The 15,885-nt window shown below is 52.0% G+C and overlaps 2 protein-coding genes across 4 annotated transcripts in view; one reads left to right on the top strand and one right to left on the bottom strand.

Moving 5' to 3' along the window:
* The window catches only part of LOC111138912 (nitrilase 1), a 4,529-nt gene extending 861 nt beyond the window's left edge, over positions 1-3,668 (top strand). Inside the window, exons 2-7 of one of the 3 annotated variants that reach the window (XM_022490906.1) lie at positions 239-319; positions 566-820; positions 941-1,044; positions 1,262-1,395; positions 1,549-1,674; positions 2,182-2,725. In XM_022490906.1, coding sequence (XP_022346614.1) covers positions 239-319; positions 566-820; positions 941-1,044; positions 1,262-1,395; positions 1,549-1,674; positions 2,182-2,448 — 967 coding nt within the window. In that variant the 3' untranslated portion in view covers positions 2,449-2,725. Of the gene's footprint in view, positions 1-220; positions 320-565; positions 821-940; positions 1,045-1,261; positions 1,396-1,548; positions 1,761-2,181 lie in introns of those variants that run through there. The other 2 variants (XM_022490907.1, XM_022490908.1) reach the window with 2 other exon arrangements.
* On the bottom strand, positions 3,660-14,184 carry LOC111138913 (death effector domain containing). The gene is made up of 5 exons (XM_022490909.1): positions 12,721-14,184; positions 5,844-6,232; positions 5,569-5,676; positions 4,750-4,896; positions 3,660-4,174 (listed from the first exon to the last, which is right to left on the bottom strand). The coding sequence occupies exons 2-5, from the start codon at positions 6,166-6,168 to the stop codon at positions 3,798-3,800; spliced, it is 957 nt and encodes a 318-aa protein (XP_022346617.1). The 5' UTR covers positions 6,169-6,232; positions 12,721-14,184; the 3' UTR covers positions 3,660-3,797.
* Between the last annotated feature and the right edge of the window lie 1,701 nt (positions 14,185-15,885).

The following is a 15,885-nucleotide window of genomic DNA, read 5'->3' on the forward strand; positions in this document are numbered from 1 at the left end:
TCCAGGTACTCAGGCGCCGAGCAAAGCCCTTTCCTCTATCTTCCCACTTTATACTCTCTTCCTGTAGCCCATAATTACTCACACTAAAGAGTGTTTTGAAGACTTGGGGGGTTTTACTGGGAGGGCCCTGATTCAGGCTCACAGTATGGAGAGGTCAGAGAATCCTAGAAATACACTGCTTGAGGGAGCGGTTGGTGTCATAATTTCTCACCTTCCTCAGGCTGGGCTTCATCGTCAGGCCTCCTCACCAGCTCCTGTCCCTTCTTCTGTGTCCTGGACTCCGGATACCTCGACTCTCAGTACTTTGTGCACAGCCCAGGTAACATGTTCTGCTCATTTCTCAGTGCCTGTCAATTAGTAGATGCTCAAGAAATGTTTGTTAAATGAATAGAGGGTGGGAAACACGGGGTACCAGCCATTCACAGAACATTTCATCAGTGGGTGCCCTGAGGAGAAGAAATCAAAGGGCCCTGCAGCCCTCCTGCAACCCCACTTGGGACCCTTACTATTAAACTTCCATTTCCCCATTCTGGGATATCTGAGTCCTGCCTGTGCCAACTCACAGGGCCAGAGCCATGGCTATCTCCTCCTCTTCCTGGGAACTGCCACTGGTGGCTGTGTGCCAGGTAACATCAACACCGGACAAGCAGGAGAACTTCAAAACATGCGCTGAGCTTGTTCGAGAGGCTGCGAGACTGGGTGCTTGCCTCGCCTTCCTGCCTGAGGCATTTGACTTCATTGCAAGGGACCCTGCAGAGACACTACATTTGTCTGAGCCACTGGGTGGAAACCTTTTGGGAGAATATACTCAGCTTGCCAGGTATCGGGGAAAGATTGTTTCTCTGTTGGGCAGTGTCCCCAAATTTCCAGACAGGAGGGTAGAACATTGAGAAGAGTTGCTAGTGTTGCCTCCTCCCCCTTGCCTTCCTCCCCCCCCCAGGGAATGTGGACTCTGGCTGTCCTTGGGTGGTTTCCACGAGCGAGGCCAAGACTGGGAGCAGACTCAGAAAATCTACAATTGTCACGTGCTTCTGAACGACAAGGGTGAGACTTTGTAACTCTTTAGCCATCTCTTTCCTGGCTCTTCTAGCTAAACTAACATTCTGCAGAATTCTCACCTCGGTTTGTTTTCCTTGGTCAAGAGTTTTAGGGGTGTTTGTGCTTCTGATCCTAGCTCATGAGCTAGCCCCCTGAGAGGAGAGGAGCTAAGCTGGGCTTCTAGAACACCAGCACTGAGTATTCCTTCTCCTTCTTCCTCCAGGGTCAGTGGTGGCCACTTACAGGAAGACCCATCTGTGTGATGTGGAGATTCCAGGACAGGGGCCTATGCATGAGAGTGACTCTACCATTCCTGGGCCCAGTCTTGAGTCTCCTGTCAGTACACCAGCAGGCAAGGTGGGAGCTGTGAAAGGATGAGGCGGGGAAGAGGAAAATAGACGTACTTTGAAGTAATAGAGGATGGCAAGCCCTAAGGAGTGGGGCAGGCGGCGGGTATGCCTAGATGCTATGACAAACGGGACAGGGGCATTAGGCTGTTTTTCATTCCAGATTGGTCTAGCTATCTGCTATGATATGCGGTTTCCGGAACTCTCTCTGGCACTGGCTCAGGCTGGAGCAGAAATACTTACCTACCCTTCTGCTTTTGGATCTGTTACAGGCCCAGCCCACTGGGAGGTAAAAGGACCCCTCTTCAAAACATAAGCGCCTGGAGGGTGCAGTTGGTTGAGCATTCGAGTCTTGGTTTCAGCTCAGCTCATGATCTGGGGGTTGTGGGATCGAGCCCTGCATGGGGCTCTGCGCTCAGTGCGGAGTCTGCTTGGGATTCTCTCTCCCTCTGCCCCTCCTACTTGTGCTCTCTCCCTCTCAAATAAATAATCCAATCTTCAAAAACTAAATGAAACAAAAAAACCACACACACAAACATACAGGCCTTCTTTGAACTTCATTCTCCTCCCTTGGCCCTACCAGTTGAAGGGTTTTCTTCCCCTCTCCACCTAGTGGGAAAATTCATTCCCTAGATTGTTGCCTCTCATTATGTTGAAGAATAATTAACATAGTAAATCATTCCCAGGCAGTTATCAGAATGGTCACAATGAGTAGATTGGCCTGTAATGTTCATCACCTATCAATTTCCCACTAGCTGCTGCCTGCCTAAGTGGACACACGTCTCCCCACCCCCAGGTGTTGCTGCGGGCCCGTGCCATTGAAACCCAGTGCTACGTGGTGGCAGCAGCACAGTGTGGACGCCACCATGAGAAGAGAGCAAGCTATGGCCACAGCATGGTGGTGGATCCCTGGGGAACGGTGGTGGCCCGCTGCCCTGAAGGACCAGGCCTCTGCCTTGCCCGGATCGACCTCCGTTACCTGCGGCAGTTGCGCCAACACCTGCCCGTGTTCCAGCACCGCAGGCCTGACCTCTATGGCAGTCTGGGCCGCCTGCCATCTTAAGACACTGACTTCCAGGAGTTGAGACTCCCCGTGAGCTGGTGTGGCTGTGACCTGAAGGCAGGACCCAGGTGTGGCTCCCCTCCCCTGGAGAACCTTGCCTCTCTCCACGGAACACAGGCTCGGCTTCTTGGGAAAGAAGAAACTTTCACCTGAGCTTAGATTTCAGTTTCAGAAAGGTGGAATTTTATATAGTCACTGTTTATTTCATGAAAACTGAGTTTCTGCTGAGGGCTGAGCAGCACTGGCATTGAAAAAAATAGAATCATCATAAAGTCTGTGTCCGGACATCTCCTTTGGGAGCTCAAGGGGGAGGTGGTGGTGCACCAGTGGGACCAGGCTCCAGCGCTAGGCCTCCTGGCTCACTCGCCATGCCTCCCTACCCAAATAAAAGTGCAACACTCAGTGCATGTCCCAGCCCCACGCTCCGACGCTTGGGGGTGGGGGTGGGCTAGAGAATGGGGAAGGAAAGAGAAGACAGGAGGTGATTATCAACGACTTCACTTGCACCTGTGATGCCCTTTGCTCCAGCCAGAAGAAAGCCAAGGGGAAAGGGCTGCAGGCTACATGATTTATTTTCACTTGAACATGGAAGGGAAGTCTCACACTCCCCCTTCCCCTTCTCAGGGGGAGTGTATTTTAATCAGCACCCCCTTCTCCGTCCACCCTGTCGGGAGGGGCAACTTGGCTGGCCCAGTCCTCTTACCCAGTCCTCCCTTGAAGAGGGTTTGGCAAAGGGGACAAAGGACAGAGCCGCACCAGGCAGAGGTCTGCAGCCCTGCAACGGAGGGGACCGGGCAGAGAGGAGCAGCACCAGAGGCCAGGAGAGCGCGGAAAGGGCCACAGCTTCGTTTTTTAAAAATTCTATAATTTGGGAGAGGGTGGTGATTCATTTCCAAAATACACTTCAGAGTCCCACCTTCCACACAGCTCCCTTACTCACAGCCCTTTGGTTTTTCAGACAAAATTGAAGAGCCCTCATAAAGCCAGAAGTACGGATAACCCCGCAACGCACCCAAAAGCAGTGTTCACTTCCGACCCTTACAAAGACTATGTTCCGTAGCCTTTGCTTCTCCCTCTACGTTTGTCTTACGGCTCAGTGGCAAGGTGGCTGTAGAGACACACATTAGGAGGGTACGTGGATAAGGGAAACAAAGGGGAGGCCCAGGCATGTGGGTGCAGGGAGGGATGGGGAACACCACTTCCATTTTCGTCTCTTCCTTAAAAAAAAAAAAAAAAAAAAAAAAGGCAGGGGTGTGATTGGTCGGAAGGGCAGAGAACAAACCCCAGAACAGTATGTAGGCCCCAGAGGCAGGCGGTGGGACTAGTCCCCCGAGCGGAGAGAGGGAAGGTCAGGGCAGTGCCTGCAGCATCAAGTTCCTCAGGAGCTTCTGCCGGCCCAGCTCGTAGTCCTCCTCGTCCACGTTCACCAGCAGCTTGATGGCTTCGTGGCCCACAGCCTGCTTGAGGGAGTCTGTGATAAAGACGCCTTTAAGCGCCTCTAGTAGCGAGCCGTTGATGTAGTCGCGCCAGAATGCGTCGAGGTAGGTGAGCTCGGAGAACTTGATGTCACAGATGATGGAGCCCAGGTCCCGAGACTTGAGGATGGTGTTGGCCTGGTTAAAGCGCTCAAACTGGCGCTCCAGTGGGTCCTGCTTGTTAGAGAACACGTTGCCCTGCAGAGCGGTCTCATGCTGGCAGTACTCGGCCCGGACCCGCAGTCTGATGTCTGGGGGGACAGAAGAGATGTACACGGGGTTGCAGTGAGGGGGCGCGGACAACCCACGCGCCAAAGGGGGAACCGAACAGCTGGGAGGGGAAGCTGGGCCTGCCCACTTCTCTGCCTCTCCCCAGGACAACTTCTTCTCTATGTACCCCCAAAATCCTTGCCTCGACACCAGAGATTCCCTCAAACGGGCCAAGCTTGGGGCAGGTTATAGCCACTGCTCACTAGCAGCACCTTCCTTCTAGGAGATCCCCTCCTAACTAACAGGCACCCGAGTTCCTTCTAGTACTCGGTCATGCCTGGTTCACCCAACAGTAAGGATGTGGTAACGGCGTCCCTCTGCTGTAGTATTAACTAGAGGGAGCCGAGAGGTACTGCTACAGAGACAGGGAGTTTTCTCCCCAGAGACTAACTATTCCATCCCAGCAAGTCATTCAACCGTTCGACCCCAGCCTTACACCGCCCGGTTTCTCAGCAGTTCTGCCTCCCCTTCAGGTCCCCTCCGCCTCTAGAACCCTCACAGCAGCTGCGTTTCCCTTCAAGTCTATGCCGCCTCTAGCACCCTTCAACTTCCTCACCACATGTCTGCTTTTCCTTGGGGTCTGGCGTTACTGACTTCCGGCGTTTTCGTTGGCTCCCAAGGGTGGCTCTCCCTCGAGCTGGCCGCTTGCTACACATCTGAGGGCCCGAAGTGGGGCAGCACACCACAGGATAGTGGGGAGGCACTGACCAGAGGGTAGAAAGGGAAAAAAACATAGTATGGTAAAGGCAGCAGAAATGTGAACACTTACCTTAGAATGAGAAAGGAATCGTTTAGACTTAGCACTAAAAGCTCTATCAGTAAAGTGACCTGAAAAGAGGACAAAATGTGGGGATAGTTACAGGACCCAGGTGAAGCATTAACACCTCACCTGATTTTTATGGGGCTAGATACTGGGGGGTGGAGAGGGTGGAGGGGGTGGGCAGCGGTGAGAGAGACACAGTATCTTTTCATTCAGGCTGGCAGAGCTAGGAAAAGGATGGGTTTGGGGTCTTTTTTTTTTTTTTTTTTTTTTTTTTTTGAGAAAAAGAATGTGTGCGTGCAGGGTGGAGGGGCAGGAGGGAGAGCTAGGAGAAGACAGAAAATCTCCAGCAGTCTCCCCAGAGAGCAAGAAGCACAACGCGGGGCTCAATCCCACAACCCCGAGAGCATGACCAAAGCCAAAACCAAGAGTCGGACGCTCAACCGACTGTGCCACCCAGGCGCACCCCCTTTTCTTTAAAGTAAGCCCTACACCCAACACGGGGCTCCAAATCATGACCCCAAGATAGAGAGTCGCGCGCTCTACTGAGCGGGCCAGGCGCCCTGGTGTCGTCTTTCTTGAAGACGAACATTAGGAGAGTTACTATTTTCTTACCTGTTTTGGGGGGTTGTGGAGGCCTCGGTTCTGGATCGCTGAGGGCTCTGGGGGTCACATAGCGAATGGATGTCTCCTCCAGATACTTGTCTACAAGATCGGGGCACACTATAGGAGGGGAGGGAGTCGTTCAGGAAAAGATCCAGCCGTCACTCCTAACTCGTCTCCTCTCTCGTCCCAGGGAGCCCCCAGGGTCAACACCCCGTCCCGCCTGGACTCCCAGGCTGCTCGGCCCGGCCTCCCCCAAGCCCGTCTGGCCTCTGGGCTTCGCTCACCGGCCCGCCTCCGCTTGAGGGTGACGTAGGGCAGCAGGTCGTGGCGCGTGATGATGCGCAGCAGCTGCAGCACTTGGCGAAAGTTGCTCTCGTCACAGCGGCCCTGGCGCTCCAAAGCCAGCAAGAAGTCACGTCCGTCGCGGATGAGGCCCCGCTCGTGGTCATCGATGACATCAACAAAGAGGAAAGAAAGGACGCGCACATCTCTGTGTGTCAGGTGGGTGCCCACGATGTCGAACATGCGGTGCAGGCTGTAGAGCCCGTGCTCCTGCTCTCCGCGCTCTTCGGGCCACACCTGGCTCGCCCGCCGCTTCAGGCCCGCCATGCTGGGGGCTCAGGCGCGCGAGGCTTTCCAGAATCCCTGCGCGGCGGCTGCGATCCCCACCGTACTGCAAGCACAAGGAGAGAACCCGTGAGCTACTCGAGGGCCACAACTGGTCTCATTCACTCATCTATCCCCAGCCCCTGACACAGGGCCTGGCATGGGGTAATGCTCCGTAAGTATTGGTTGAAAAATAAAGCCTAGAGCTCTCCCATCCAACAGAGGTTGTCCTAAGTCACTTTCCGTAAGAGAGAATGTTCTCCGCAATTTCCATGCAGCATATTCAGTGGGAGTTGCTATCAGATGTTCCCCCGATTGTTCTCCTGTGCCCCAAATACTCTTTTCGGTCCCCTGTGCTCTCCCTCCCACCCCCCAACCGGCTCACCTCTTAAATGTAGGCAAAACTGAAAAGAAGGAGACAGTTCACTCTAACATGGAGGTTGCAGCAGATGAACTTACAGACCGGAGGGAGACAGTTTTTGGGGTGAGAACTAGTTTCAGGTCTGCCTGTGTCATTAGCAAGCCATGGAGCTGGGAGACCTTACGTGAGTCACTGCCCCCCCACACCAAAACACGAATGAAAGTACTTTCCAGACTTGTCAAGGGTCCAATTAGAAACTACATGTGAAATCGCTGTGCCAACAGAAAGAGATTTTTTTTTTAAAGATTTTTATTCATTTATTTGACAGACAGAGATCACAAATAGGCAGAGAGAGAGGGGGAAGCAGGCTCCCTACTGAGCAGAGAGCCTGATGTGGGGCTTGATCCCAGAACCCTGAGATCATGACCCGAGCCGAAGGCAGAGGCCTTAACCCAGTGAGCCACCCAGGCGCCCCCAGAAAGAGATTTCATAGAGACAAGCATCTTCGACCTCTGCGGCCCAGACCCATCCCCCGCAATCCCATCCTCATTTTTCCTACAATCCAACCAAGTTCAGAAGTGTAACTGCACAGGAGGTTAATCAGTGCTATTCACCCAAACTCATGGATTCAAATCAGCAAACATTAATAAGCTTAAAGCTCCCACATGAGCTCTTCTAATTCTCCTATGCCAGGTGTACTCCCTTGATGTCTACACACGTGGATATACCCCTTCTAACCTTCCCTCCTGGTTGGCATCTGCCCATTCCCTCACAATGACTAACAGCAGCCTGACATTCATTCTATAATTTGTTTTTGTTTTTTTTAAGATTTTTATTTATTTGACAGAGGGAGATCACAAGTAGACAGAGAGGCAGGTTTAAAGAGAGCGGGGGAAGCAGGCTCCCTGCTGAGCAGTGAGCCCGATGCAGGGCTCAATCCCAGGACCCTGAGATCATGACCTGAGCCGAAGGCAGAGGCTCAACCCACTGAGCCACCCAGGCGCCCCTATCATTCGGTATTTGATTCACAAAGTTAACCATCAAGCTAGGTAATGTCAGTGACCAGCCAGTAACCAAGCCTCAAGTTCAGAGGCTTCCGTGTCCACGCTAGTCACGCACACGTGCTGCTCCGCCAGACCGTGCCACCCAACGCCGCTGCGCCCTGGCCACGGCTCCAGTCACGTGATTCATCATAAGCTCCTGCTGAAGCCACTTCTGAGTATGTCTTCAATCCCCTCACCTTTCCACGGCCACTGCCCTGGTTCAGGTCCAATAATCTCTCTCCAGGACTATGGTTAACACCCTCTTCAGGGGCTCTCCTTACCAACGGTCTTAACCCACCTAAATCCATTCTCCACATCCTGCTGAATTAGCTATCTAAAACGCACAACCGAGAGGCACCTGGGTGGCACAGTCAGTTAAGCATCCAACTCTTGCTTTCTGCTCAGGTCATGATCGCAGGGTCCTGGGACAGAGCCCCGCATCAGGCTCCACGCTCAACACAGGGTCTGCTTGAGAGTCTCTCTCTCTCTCTCCCTCCCTCCATCCCTCCTGTTCGTGCTCGCTCTCTAAAACAAGTAAGTAAAATCTGTAGAAAAATAAATAAAATGCACAACTGACCACATCACTTTTCTGCTTAAGACCTATCTACAGCCTCCTCCTTACCTATAAGAACACTGGTAAACTCCTTACACAGCACACGAAACCTCTGAGATCAGGCCCTGCCTACCCCTCCAACCTCATAACCCACTTTTTATTTTCCCCCATTACCAGTTTGTTTATAGCTCAAATACAGCATGCGGTTCCTTTCTCTGTCCCTTTCTTAAGCCTGTTCCTTTTTCTGGAGTGCCCCTCTCCCTCCACTGTCCCATATATGCCCCATCACCACCCTTTTGCAGATGGCTAACTCCTACTCATCCTTTAAAAGTCAACTCCGACACCATCTTCAAATTCAGTCTCCACACCTCCATGCCAGGCTAAGTAGTCCTCTTCTGTGCTCCTACGGAACACCGTGCGTACTCCCTTTAAACCCCTTATCAAAGTGTACTAAAACTATCCGTGTATTCATTATCCTAGTAGACCTTAAACAACTCATGTAGATGGACTAAGTCATACTCATCTTTACATCCCCAGTGCCTAGCAACGGCTGGAGACTGGCACGTAGTACTCACGACTTCCTGAACTGAACTTAGTCTCCAGGACATCATCGCAAGCAATACCGATTAAGAAACTCCTACAAGTCCGAGAGAGGACTTTGTTAGAAACCGATACACACAACCACGTTACCTGCATACACTCTAGTCAGCCTCCTCCACACTGTGCAGGACTACCCACTCCCCGGCAACTCCTCAACAACAGGACAGGCTGCCCTATTTTACACACCAAGAAACTGAGGCTAGGTTAAGAAAGAGAATAAAAACGATAAGCTGCTTCAGAAGAGTCAAACTAATAGGCTCTGTGAAAACTAAAGAGCACGTAGGACCTGGTCCTCTCTTCCTCAATAATCCTAAAACAGACGCAGAGACTCCTTCCCTTAAGAAAAGGGGAGGTCCACCCTGGAATCACTTAGCCCTGTATCATGGGTTCTGATACGCGGACAAGAAAAATAGCTCGTATCTGCTTATGAGAACCCAGATGCCCCACCCCCACCCCCGAGCATGGGAAACAGCTGGGAAAAGAGCTACCCTACTACGGGCTGGTTTTCTCTGCCTCTTCCTCTCCTTTCACCTGTTGTAGTTTCTGGTACGAACACGGGGGACGGGGTGGGGGACTGAAGGAAAGTAACTCCTTGCTCATAGCAGGCAACATGAGAAAACTGAGCCTCCCTAGACCTCTCCCTGTTCCCCATCCCACCTGTTCCTTTTGGCCAGCTGCTGGCTGCCAGGAGCCCAGAAAAAGCAGATGGGAAGGTTTCACATTCGATCAATCCACAGAGCAGGTGGCTAGAGAGCTCCTGAATTCAAAGGGTCCCGACTATAAACGCCCAGAAGGGAAGGAATATTGTCCCCACATACCTTCCCCCTGGAAAATGAGGCCAAATACAGGAAAGCGCTACGGTTCTAATCACGTATCAATGGATGCAATTCTCTAACAGGCCTCTGTCCTCTGAGGGTTAACTCTCTAGATTTGAGGGAAAACACAGGCACCTTTAAGTCCTAGATCCCAGGCTGGATCACTCAAAGTGCCAGCAAATATCAGAGCTTCTAGGTCAGTGGTTCTCAACCAGGGAGGATTCTGCCCACTCCCACCCCACCCCCACCCCCGGAAAGTGCAGCAATGTTGGGAGACGTTTTATTTATTTTTTTTTTAGTTTTTATTTATTTATTAGAGAGAGAGAGAGAGAGAGAGATCACAAGTAGGCAGAGAGGCAGGCAGAGAGAGAGGGGGAAGCAGGCTCCCTGCTGAGCACAGAGCCTGATGTGGGGCTCGATCCCAGGACCCCGAGATCATGACCTGGGCTGAAGGCAGAGGCTTAACCCACTGAGCCACCCAGGCGCCCCTGGGAGACATTTTAGACTATGACGACTGGAGGGGGCAAGGGACCGTGCTACCAGCCTGCGCCAAACAGAGGCCGTGGATGCTTCTAAACATCTTATAATACACAGGACAGCCCCCGCGACACAGGATTATCCAGCCCAAAACGTCGATAATGATAGACGCCTGGGTGGCTCAGTCGGTTACCTGTCTGCCTTCGGCTTGGGGCATGATCCCATGGTGCTGGGATCAAGCCCTGTGTCGTGGTGGGCTCCCTACTCGGTGGGGAGTCTGCTTCTCCTTCTCCCTCTGCCCCTCCCCCCCCTCACGTTTACACACGCATACATGCGCATGCGTTGTCTCTCAAATAAATAAAATCTTAAAAGAAAAAAAATGCTGACGCTGAGAAACCCTATTGTAGATGGACCATGATGAAGGGTCAAAAGAAGAGAGACGGCATGTCACTTTCCACCCTAGATCTAGAGAGGGAAGCCACTGGGTCCTTCCGACCCAAACCCATCCAACAATATTCCAGAAGAAAAGAAAAGCTAGTCAGACACAGACTTATTTAACTCCCAAGTTCAAGAGCACTAAGGAGTTCCATCCCACTCCAACCCTGGCTTCTCTATCACCTGCTGTTGCCATTCAGGTGAGCAGCAAGTGGTGAGGCTATACTCTCTTCTGCCCCATTCCGGGAGGTCGAATGTGACCTAGTTCAAGCTGGACCTCTGTGAAGATAAGAGAAATGCCATCCTTTGCAAGACGAACAAAAAGGATCCGGCACTTAACCCTCGCAGCCATCTTTAAAGTCCTGAAACTCGACCAGCTGCAGACCCTTCCTTGCTCAACCGCTGATCAGACATTCTGCTTACTCAATGAAGCAAAATGTAGAAGAAGTCTAAGTTTCCCAAGGCCATGTCCTTGAAAGAAATGTCAGGAGGCTGACATGCAGGCTAATAGGCAGCTCCCCCCCCACCCAGTTATTTATCGTCTAGGATGGTGAGTTCACTCATTTGGCAATCCAGATGGGGTTCCAAGAATCTATCTAACTTCAGCATTAAAAGAACATGGCCAACTTCCTCTTCAACCAAAATATACTCAGCTTTTTGTGGCAGTGAAGCTTGGGAACACAGCTTAAAATATACAGAGATCCTAGATGAAAGATAGCAGAGTAGTAAGAAGAACGTACCCCCTGTAAATAGATTAAAAAGAACTCCTAAGTCCTGGTGTCTGAAATATTGCCAGATATCAAGAGACAAACAAAACACGCCAGTCAAGGAGTCCTGATCCCGCTGGCTAGTTTGGGTCCGTTTGAGAATCTAATATATGATTCCCCTGTTACAGTTTCCCAATTTTTTTTTATTATTATTTTTACCCCAAGAATAATTTTTTATTCCCAGGAATTGCTGCATTTCCTGGAGTTGTAGTTTTTTGTTTGTTTTCTTTAGGGAGGTCCAAACCAGCCAAGTGCCAACAGTCTATATGTATCTACAGAACAGCCTATCAGGTTTCCGCTTCCAAGCAGTCTAGTCTCATCCCAACCAGGAATGACTTCTGTGATTTTTGAGGTACTTGACTCTCTCTGAAGCCTGTAGAGGACAGTCATGTGGAAGACATACAGAAAGAGGGGCGCCTGGGTGGCTCAGTCGGTTAAGCATCTGCCTTGGGCTCAGGTCATGATCTTGGAGTCCAGGGATCCCGCCCCATATTGTGCTCCCTGCTTGCTGGGAACCTGCTTCTCTCTTTCCTCCCTGCTCATGCTTTTTCTCATTGCCTCTCTAAAAAATAAATAAAATCTTAAAAAAAAGAATGATCTCTTGAAATGAAGACAAAACTCTAGTTTTATCTCAACAGAGATGATATCTATATTTTCAGAAAACCAGAAGTATTTGAATCTCTCTCTGAAACCCTTAGGGAGGAAAGTCATGTGGAAGAAGTAAAAAAGAGTGATGTCTTGAAACTTGGAATGAAACATGGAAAAGCTTCAAGATGACTGAGAGATAGCCAGAGCTTTCTTGCTGGTGGGACAGCGAAAATGTAACCAAATATCTGGACGTCAGAATTACATAGTATGTGGGGCACCTGAGTGGCTCAGTCAGTTAAGCGACTGCCTTCACCTCAGGTCCTGATCCCAGGGTCCTGGGATCAAGCCCCACATCGGGCTCCCTGCTCGGTGGGGAGCCTGCTTCTCTCTCCCTTAGCCTGCTGCTCCCCCTGCTTGAGCGCTCTCTCTCTCTCTCTGCCAAATAAATAAAATCTTTAAAAAAAATTTTTTTAAAGAATTACATAGTATGTTTTCAATAGGAAGATTCCAGGAACCCTGAACAACTAGAAGAAAGTATAAGCTAGAGAAAAAGCCTTCCCATGGAAGGTGCCCTCCTCACCCGCTGCAATCCCTCAAGGGTAACTTAGTAGCCGATTGTGTTAGAGTACAATGTCCCATATGTTAAACAATGTTTCTATCTGAGCTGACCAAAATGACTAGATAATAACAAACCAAGCTGGGGGCTTGGTAACTTCTGCTCTGTTTTCCTTTCTACCAATCTCCAGTTACCCAGAAAGACAGTGACTGCAACAGACCTCATTCACTCCGCTGTGTAGGTGAAAACTCATTTTCCCAGCATCTAACCCATTACTGGGCTCAACCCCAATAAATTTCTCATGCCATTGCCATTCATTCCCTTCCATCATTCAAAAACAAAAAAATGTTCCAGACTTACCTTTGCAAGAAACTTAATTTCCCAGGTCTCTTCCTAGCACAAGGTTGGAAGCCAGCAGCAAAACAAAAACAAATGGGGGGGGGGGGGAGTCAGTTTTCAAGCTTTATTTTCAAACATCAAAGGCCCAAAGAGTTACTCTTGGTTACAAGAATACACAGACACCCTAAAGCCATTTCGATTAAAATGATCCACTCAGAGCTAAATGAGAGAACTCACCGCCAACCAACTCCCCAGGCTTCCCCTAACTCTCTACTAACAAGAGTCACAAAACAGTACCAACTCCCAAGAATTTCCAGCCTCAGTGGTTCATGGCAACTTACGGGCAATTCAACAACTTGTGGGAAAACCAATTATCTTCCGCTACCTTCTCACCTGACTCCTCAATTCCTTAGGAGATCCATCTATTTTGTTACAATATTAACACTGACTTTCAACTTTAGGGAGAACCTGGGGCGGGGAAAATGGTTACAGCTAAAGAAGGCGCTTTCTATCACTTCGCTTATCAGAGCAGAACTATCCTCCAAATTCTGTCTTCCGCCCCTTCCCTTAGCACACAGTGCGGACAAAACAGCCACCAGGGCTGCATCCACTCATACATCTACATTTCACCAGGGAATATTTTCTATATGCAAATACTGACCCCTCCCTCTTAGCACTTAAACAGTAAAAGAAAGGTCTGGACACTAAAGCACTCATTTAATTATCCCGGTTGCCTAGATGCCACCCTGTTTCCTGTTCCCTTTCTCAGACTTCCAGAGCCTCCACCCTGGCATACAGGGGTCCAACTCAGCTCGGCTGTTTCCCCATTCTTACCCTGCTAATTGCTAGAAACTAGAAAAGTCCTTTACTCCTTCTACACTTTGGTGGCAGTGACACTGGCTTCCCCATTTCTCCTTCTTTGGGTAACCAGGAAAAACAAGGGAGCAGTAAGTCAGGGAGCCTTTGGAAAGCAAATCCAGTTGAGCCCTCATCCAACCCCAATTCTCTGAGCCATTCCCTTCTGCCCTTCCCACCCTATTAAAAGCTAAAGGCCTGGCAATTAGAATTGGTTGCAACTGATGCCGCTTAACTCTGCTCTGTCTTCCTTTGGTGGGGAGCGGGGAGGGAAACCCCCAACCTCTCTCACCCGTGCAGCTCCACTGTCCTATCTCCCAGGCCATTCCCCTTCCTCCCAAACTTTCCTCCTAGACTCTCACTTTCCCCATTCCCTCGTCACACCGCCACGCTCTCCATTCCCCCAAACCTCCGTGCTCTCCTTTTCCACCCAAATTCTCCCCTAGGCCCTTCCCCCTCCCACCTCCAATGTAACACTTTCAAAACCTCCCCCAAAACGTCTGAAGTCCCCTCCTCAACCCTTCCCACCTCCTCACAACACCACTCTCAAGAGTCCAGTCCCTCCCACCACATGCCACCAGCCCCTTCCCCTTCGCACCCCCGGCCGCTCCCTCCCGCGCCCACCGCCCTCAATCCGGCGGGATCGCAGCCCCACTCCCACCTCGGCCGCGCCAACACCCCCGGCCCGGCCCGGCCCTTGTTTACGCCCCTCCCCGCGCCCACTCCCCCGCCTCGCCCCTGCCCTCTCCCACAGTTGCCACCTCCCCCGCACGCCCCTTCGGCCGCTCCCCTCCCCCACCTCGCAGCGTCCCGTCACCTCCCTCTCTCGAGGTTCTCGGGCTGGACGTCGCCTCCGCCTCCCCCTCCACTTTCCTTCCCCAAGCCCTCCGCGGCCCCGCCCGGCCCCGCCCCGTCCCGCTCGCCTCCCCCTCCCCACTCCGCCACCCCGCCGCCTCACTCTCGGCTCAGGCTCGGCGCCGCCATGTTGGATCCATCCGCGCCGCCCTCCCGTCCCGTCGCACGCCGCCGCATCCGGGCTCCGGCCGCCGCCGCCGCCACCGCCGCCGCCGCCGCGGGCGTGGGGGAGGGGGGGCGGCCTCGTCCTGAGCAGCGCCTCCCGGAACTTGGCCGGTTAGCGGCGGCTTCGAGACCATAGTGAGGCATGAGCCGGGGTGGCCATGCTAGGTGAGGGCAGCCTGGCAGCGGCCTTAACCGGGGCGTGGATAGCTTCAGTGTGGGAAGGGAGACTAGAGACTGGCCGCCATCTTGCTTTGGGGCAAGCGGGCACCGCAGGTTCTTCCTGACGGCGGCTTCGGGGGCCCTAGTGAGGAGGCCGTGAGGGTTGCATTCTTGAGTGTGAGAACGTTGGGGGCGCCAGAGCTGGCTGCCGTCGACTTCAAGACCCATCGAAAGACTGGGACCAGCAGCCATGACTCATAAGGGCGGAATACTGCAAGGGTCGAACGGCCCCGCGAACTTCGGGAAAGGGTCACGATCGGGATTTGACCTTTGCCCCGAACTTCCGGTAAACCCGGACGCTCGGTAAACCTCCGTCCGGAGCTGGAAGTGCTGCCCTCATGCCCCCTCGGATTTCGTTCTTTGAGCGTTTGCCTGTTAAGCGCCCGCTTCCCGGACTGGCGGGAGATGGGGCTGGGGGGCCGGGTACGTTCTGGAGCTGTCAGAGGCGTGTTGGTTAAAGGAGGTAATAAATGAGGCCCGTGAGAATGGGAGGGAGCGATTACGCAAGGCCTTGCGAGTGCGTTGATTTTACCCGAAGGGCAGCGAGTCAACTCTGAAGAGCCTTGGCAGGGAAGCGAACAACCGTATTTGCATTTTTAAAAGATCGCTGGTTGCAGTGGGGAGAATGGGTAGGAGGGAACGAAGTTAGGGGCCAGAACAGTTGAAAAGCTCTTCTCCGCGAGAGACGGCTGTTGTCTGACCCAGAGGAGGGAGAGTGCGGAAGAGAAAAAACATCGGAAATGGGGATGAGGCAGAGGTTAGTCCCCAGTATATTGAGCTGGGTAACCGAGGAAAAGTGATGCCATTTTGTCTTTGGTTTGGGGAGAGAGGATGAGTTTAGATACCCACTCATTGGACAGTCGAATATGAGATCATGTGGGTTGGAAGCCAAAGAGTTTGGGGCGTGTGCGCGAGCGAGTGTGTGAACAGAGGTGTTGAAGCCAGGGACGTGGATAAGACGGTCTAGAGGGAGTATCTGCATCTGGAGAATGAGAGGAGGGCAGAAAACAGAGAAAGGGACACTGAAAAGGGGCAGACAGAAAGGGAAAAAATAATCCAGGAGTGAAGTACCAGGGAAACCGGTCAGAGGGT

This window comes from Enhydra lutris, unplaced genomic scaffold (genome assembly GCF_002288905.1).
Source record: "Enhydra lutris kenyoni isolate GAN:26980312 unplaced genomic scaffold, ASM228890v2 scaffoldscaffold94, whole genome shotgun sequence".
NCBI lineage: Eukaryota > Metazoa > Chordata > Mammalia > Carnivora > Mustelidae > Enhydra > Enhydra lutris.